At 43.7% G+C, this 7,500-nt stretch overlaps 1 protein-coding gene across 1 annotated transcript in view; it reads right to left on the bottom strand.

Moving 5' to 3' along the window:
• The window catches only part of LOC308100907 (golgin subfamily A member 7B-like), a gene marked incomplete at its 3' end in the record, with an annotated part of 35,262 nt that overhangs the window by 23,525 nt on the left and 4,237 nt on the right, over window positions 1-7,500 (bottom strand). The window contains exon 2 of the mRNA XM_080450089.1: window positions 3,517-3,642. Coding sequence (XP_080306215.1) covers window positions 3,517-3,642 — 126 coding nt within the window. The remainder of the gene's footprint in view (window positions 1-3,516; window positions 3,643-7,500) is intronic.

Here is a 7,500-nt window from a genome sequence, read left to right on the forward strand (position 1 = left end):
AGAACATTTCCAGCAAAGTCATGCTGATGAAACACCTGCTCACTCACGTCTCCTATCACCTGTCTCTTTCTTTGTCTCTTTCTCTCAATCATTCTCTCTCTCTCTCTCTCTCTTTCTCTCTGCTTGAGAAGCTAATGATGATGATGTGTTTCTCATGGCTGATTGTGTCCTGTGTATTTTTGAAAGCCTAACAAATGCCCGTGCCACTTCATTAACCCATTCAATCCGGCAACGCATTTCTGTCATTTTTAGATTTCTTTGGCTATTCAAAAATAGCAGATCTACAAGCTCATATTGTAGATGAGCTTGTAGACCTGCTATTTTTTGAAAAATCTTGAACATTTTGTGCAAAAATATTTGTTTGCACAAATTTGCACAATTTTTCAAAAAATTGCAGATATACAAGCTCATAGGGCTTGTAGATCTGCTATTTCTGAATAGCCAAAGACATCTTAAAATGACACAGATGCGTCCCCGGATTGACTGGGTTAATGCCCACCTTGTCTGCCCACCGTCATCATGATGTGTGGAGAAAACATCATGACTTCCTATGATCCCCAGATAAATGATTGATAGTTATAGGAGCCAAATGGACCCTTAACACTTTACCTGCCAATCACGAGTATAACCGTTGATGAAAAATACACCCGTTTACTGCCATCCACGAGTATAACCGTTTTTTTTTTTCAATTTATCCACACAGAACCAGAGATATCACGATCCAAAGATTTCTAGCTCCATTCACTCCTTGGTTAACTTATTACTTTAAAATCCTGTATCTCGGCTCCTGTGTAAAAAAAATGTAAACACTGGCACTGGGGGAAGTAAAATAAAAAAAAACCTCTGGCAGGGAATGTGTTAATATGGCTCTGTAACGCAGAGAGTGTACAAACAGCCATTTGGCCTTGGAATTTTAAAAGCTTGGGGAATCACTTGTTGTCAAACATTGCCTTGACAAGTTAAACCCATTAAAAAGGAGGAAGCATGGTCACGGTGTGAGGCAGGTGAGGACCCAGAAGGTAGAACAATGCAGGCAGGAAGGTCTAACGCAAAGTATATTATTCTGATTGAACACACAGGACTGGAACAGAACATCATGACAACATTTATAATCCAGCAAGAGGAACATGAGGAACTGTGTGTGTCTATAAACACACACAAGGTTAACTGGACACAGGTGAGCACAAGACACATCAACGCAGGGATTGGAACATAACTACACAATAAAAGGTGAACAGGAAACAATAGGAACGAAACAACATAATAAGATACAAGGAGACAGATCCTGACAGTACCCCCCCCCCCTCAAGGGACGGATTCCAGACATTCCACCATGCCGATCAGGAACACCGAGCCAGGAGGGGGGTCGGAAAGGAGGTTAACAGAACTAAACACTGGACTGGCAGGGGCAGGGGCAGGGGCAGGGGCAGGGGCAGGGGCAGGGGCAGGGGCAGGGGCAGGGGCAGGGGCAGGGCAGGGGCAGGGGCAGAGCAAGGAGTCACACAGAAAGACAGATGGGAAGACATGCCGACAAGCACACAGACAAACAGACAAGCACAAAGTGAGACAAACATACTAACTGACAGACGGACAGGCAAGCGGACAAACATAACAGGTGGTTAAACAGGATAGAAGGGGGAATAAATTAGCCTCGCGTAGCCAGACTATATCACTGAGTGGATATGAGTCTATATATGTATATATATATAGATATATACAGACTATATCACTGTGTGGATATGAATCTGGTGCTTCTATGAGGACGTATTTTTTCCAAGGGGCGGGATCAAAACAATGGCTCTCGACGCAATTGGTTAGACCTACAAAGCAACTACCGATTACAGTCTCCCATATTTGAATACTGGGCCCTGATTGGTTACCCCAGACTTCGGGAGCAGGTGAGCAGAGCGGCATGTCATCATCGCTGGGCGGGGGCGACTCTGAATCGCTGGGTAATTGGGTGCGCCGGTGGCGGTGGCGACGGCGACCAGACCTATTATGAGTCTTCGACTGGGCACTGGCAGAATTGGCAACACGACCCAAGACGATGTTCTGGTCATCTATCCCACAGGTGACTGAGGTAGAGTCAATAAAGTTCTTTAGCCTCACACGGACGTCATTCAAGTGAGGGACAAAGTGGCTCAGTCACAACATGGCCTTTCCTGGAACCACAGCTGTTGGGTCGAAATCCTCTTTTCAAATTCAGCTGATTGAGAGTAGAGGCAATGAGGCAAGTCACTGCAGTGTCAAATTCATCCACCCTTTGCTGGAAAGGTTTCTGTACTGCTGGGTCCATATTTTGGCTCAATTATACTGTCACGATGCGAGGCAGGTGAGGACCCCGAAGGTAGAACAATGCAGGCAGGAAGGTCTAACGCAAAGTATTGATTCTGATTGAACACACAGGACTGGAACAGAACATCATGACAACATTTATAATCCAGCAAAGAACATGAGGAACTGTGTGGGTCTATAAACACACACAAGGTTAACTGGACACAGGTGAACACAAGTCACATCAACACAGGGATTGGAACATATTACACAATAAAAGTACAAGGAGAACAGGAAACAATAGGAACTGTTGCGAACGTTCAGGGCAGAATTGCCAGCATTAGCCATATATGGAGATCCCCATATATGGAGACAAACCGACCTGCCCGAGTCTGACATCAGGGACTCTCTCCTATACTTCTATATGTGGAGATAACTAACATAGCTAGCTCTGACATCAGAGAACCCCTCGTGGAGGCCCATATATGGAGCTAACCGAAACATCCAAGACTGACATCATAGACCCACCTTTGGGCATTAACTGTCATCGCTTGCTCCATATACGGATATGACTGACATCACCATAATGTCACTAGCACCGCGGCCAAACATATAAAGGAAAAGGGACCCCAGGTTCAGTCAGACTCCTCAGCGACACTCAAAGCAACATTAACTCTCTTCAGAGAAATAGGCATCGATACAAGCGGCACAAGTGGTTCTAACCAACCAGCCGATAATGTATTTTATAGGAAGGATACAACATAATACATAGACAGATCCCACTGTTTTACTTCTGTAAACCTACTGTATGATGTGACAATAAAGCTAAAGTAGGTGTGAATCAAGGGCGCCTAATTTCTATCCGAGGTGGGTGAGCAAATCCGAGGTGGGTGAATGTGTCATTTTAGATGTTAGTTACGTCGTATACAGCACATTGGTTCTCAAATTAGGTTTTATACTTTGGCTATTCAAAGATAGCAGATATATTAGCTCTATGAGCTTGTAGATCTGCTATTTTTTTTTTTAAATTGTGAAAAGTTGTGCAAATCTTTGAATATACATGTCTTTTTAAACTCAAATCTTTGCTCCTGGTGGTCCCTGGAACTAAATATTTTTAGATACACAGACAAATACAGATCATTTTGGGGGTCCTTGACATGAAAAAGTTCCACTGATACATACGTTAAAAAAAAACTGAAAACGTTTGTAACGTTTGTGCGTGTGCGTGTGCGTGTGTATTACCCTGCTGTCAAGCTCTGAGGGGAACTTGGTCTGGAAGCGACAGATGGTTCCCTGACTGTAGTCTCTCTGTATGAACACCTTGGTGGCCAGCGATGCGCTGTGTCTCAGCTCCTCCAGGTTATGAAACTACACACACAGAGAGAGAGAGAACACACACAGGTTATGAAACTACACACACAGAGAGAGAGAGAGAGAGAACACACACAGGTTATGAACTACACACAGAGAGAGAGAGAGAGAGAGATAGAGAGAGAGAGAGAGAGAGAACACACATACACACAGGTTATGAAACTACACACACACACACAGAGAGAACACACACAGGTTATGAAACTACACACAGAGAGAGAGAACACACACAGGTTATGAAACTACACACAGAGAGAGAGAGAGAGAGAGAGAGAGAGAGAGAGCGAGAGAGAGAACACACACAGGTTATGAAACTACACAGAGAGAGAGAGAGAGAACACGCACAGGTTATGAACTACACACAGAGAGAGAGAGAGAACACACACACATACGTTGCTGAATCCATGTGCACACACCATACACACCATACACTCCATAGACACCATACACACCATAGACACCATACACACAATACACACCATACACACCATACACACCATAGACAAGGATAATTCCTTTTAACAGGACGTTCATGAAAGTCCTTGCGGGCTTGTTTCCAATGAGGGCCTGTGAGCAATTAGGGGTTAAGAGTCTTGCTCAGGGACACATTTCATTTCATCGACACATATGCTGGCGTGGCCTGGAATCGTACCTGGGGCAACCAGGGCCTCTGGCTCCCTAGGCGGGCTCACTAACCACTCAGCTATGGCCGCCCCGGGACAGTATAAAGAATGGACAGCGTTACGCCAATAGACTCTACAGAGCGTAAAGGAAGCCATCTTTCTATATGGCCTCATATCCTACGCAACTGGAAGTGAACGCTATTAGTCGAGTAGCTTGTCAATCAAGAGCGGGGGCAGGGAATGAAAATCAAGTCTAAAGTTGGTCAAAAACCCTAAAACCCATCAGCTTCCATTGAGAGTTATTTCTTCTGACACCAGCAGGGGTAAAACTGTGAAACTACAGGCCATTCATATGAACTGTCACTTCCTATATAGACTCCATTTCAAAGGCGAATGCTGGGCGCTTGGCGCACACACACACACACACACACACACACACACACACACACACACACACACACACACACACACACACACACACACACACACACACACACACACACACACACACACACACACACACACACACACACACACACACACACACACACACAGAGAGAGCAGTGATTTTAAAGCAGTAGTCGAGGTGAGTACGGAGCGAGTCATCTAGAATAGTGCTTCTCAACCCTTTCTGGACCAGGGCCCATTTTGCTGGGGACTCCCTGGGACCTCTCCCCAAGGACCCCTGAGGGTCCCTGTACCCCACTTTGAGAACCAGTGTGCTATAGCATTAAGCTAGTAAAGGGGAAACACACACATCCAGGGCAGGTGCTAAGCTGAAGGTAAACAAACTGTTAGACAGAAATAAAAGAAGACTCTGCTCACACACTGCATGGGCTCCAGTTTAGAAGTGATTTATTGCACTGAATGAGTGTCAGGAGTGACGTTCTGAGCTCACAGGCTCTCTATCAGACTCAACTTTAGTCTGATGAAGAGCCTGTGAGCTCAGAACCGTCACCCCGACACTCATTCAGTGCAATAAATCACTTCTAAACTGGAACCTTGCAACAGCTAGTGTGTGAGAGCATTTTTGCTTTTATTTCTGCTATACAGTGGTGTAAAAAATAATCTATAGTGGAGTAGAAGTAAGTACTTGAGTACATGTACTTAGTTACTTTCCATCACTGGTGAGCAGTTTTGTTTTCATTTCTGTCTACTGTCTGCTATAGGATTCTCATGCATTTCGCTCTGTCTACAATATAATGTAATACCGCAGACACCCCCCCCCCCATGTCATTGTGACAGTGACCTCCAGAAGCAAAGATTTGTTCTCTTTAAAAATATATATATATTCAAAGATTTGCAAAAGATTTGCAAAAACAATTTACGATAATGTCAAAAATAGCAGATCTACAAGCTCATAGCACTCTGTGACGCTAATTTAGTAACTAATTGTAACTAGTTTAGCCGGGGACCCCCTGGTACCCCAACAAGGACCCCTGGGTGGTCCCCGGACTCCACTTTAAGAATGTCACGGTGCGAGGCAGAGAGGTGGAGGACCCAAGTGAGAGATGAGAGGCAGAGGCAGCGCAGCTCAAATTAAAGTGTTTATTAACACCCAAACAGCTATCAACGTCTAGGTACAGGCAACGTCAGTCACCGGGTAACCAGTTAAAACACCAAAGAGACAATAAGGGAGTAAAGGGAAAACTGTACTGGGAAATCTACGGGAGCTTAATACAAGGCAACAGTAAGTGAGGAGACAAAGACTGGCATAAACTCACACGATTACAATCAACGAACCAACAGTGAGCTGAACCAAACACAGGACTTAAATAGACAGGGACTAACAGGACACAGCTGAAGTCAACAGACAATCAACAATAGGATAGGCTGGGGGACTAAGAGGACACGCGTGCGTGCGTGCGTGTGTTTTTACACCCACAGAGCCTTCCTCTTCAGAGACACGGTGGGCCAGTGTAAACCCGGTCCCCCGCAGATCTAAACGACTTCCCCGAAGGGGAGGGGCACAGTACGGGGGGAGTCAGAGATACACCGAGGGTGGCACGGTCATACGATGAAGCACACATCAGCAGTGGTGTATAGTAGCTAGTGGTGTATAGTAACTAGTGGTGTATAGTAACTAGTGGTGTATAGTAAGTGGTGTATAGTAACTAGTGGTGTATAGTAACTAGTGGTGTAAGTAAGTACATTGTGCTTTTACTCCACTACAATTATTTGAAAACTTTAGTTACTAGTTACTTTGTATATTTTCATTATTATTACAAAACATACATTAACCACTTCAGCCCAAATATACATTTCGGCCATTTGAAAATACCCGATCTACAAGCTCACATTGCATCGCGATGTGACGCCGTGTGAGCTTGTAGATCTGCTATTTTCAAAGATTTTTTATACATTTTAAACATTTTAAAACTTGTGAAATGGGATATTCTGCATAATGAGTACTTTCTACTTTTGGTACTTTAAGTACATTTTGATACCAATACTTTTATACTTTTACTAAAGTAAATTTTGAAATCCGGACTTTTACTTGTGAACAGAGTGGTTCTACATTGCAGTATTGAAAATGTTTTACTTTTTTCACCACTGCAAATCAGGCTTTATAAGCACAATCATTGCCCTATATTATTATAATATATTATTTACTATCCAGGACCATTATTCCATTAAATACCGCAGACAACTTCCAGCTACTGTAGCCACTGCACTACTATTATTGTAAATAACCAAGGTGATAAGGACAGTACAGTTTATGAAACATACCAGTCTCCACATATGCAGACATCACACAGAGCCAACATGTCAACTATATACTAATTCAGTATACAGTGTATATATATATATATATATATATATATATATATATACACAGTATATAAACACTGCAGGCTATCTCTCACAGCCACAAATAGCAGCCTGAGCTGCTATTTCCATCTGCAAACATGCCAGAAAACATCCCACATCCACTACATCTTTCTGTCTAGCCTCAGCTTTTAATATCTCCTTCCTGCCATCACTGTCTCTACCTCTCCCTCCCTCGCTCTCTCTCTCTCTCCCTCCCTCTATCTTTTCTCTCTATCTTCAGGACAAGGAGCCCTTCTTTAACGTCACGACAAACAACTCTGTCTCTCTATTAATAGCAGCAATTATCAGCACAAGATTCATTTGGCCTCGCATTCACCTCATTATGATAACAGGACCGCAGATCATAACCCTTTGTGTGTGTGTGTGTGTGTGTGTGTGTGTGTGTGTGTGTGTGTGTGTG

Source organism: Gymnoscopelus braueri (assembly GCF_963280865.1).
Source record: "Gymnoscopelus braueri genome assembly, chromosome: 14".
NCBI classification, from domain to species: domain Eukaryota; kingdom Metazoa; phylum Chordata; class Actinopteri; order Myctophiformes; family Myctophidae; genus Gymnoscopelus; species Gymnoscopelus braueri.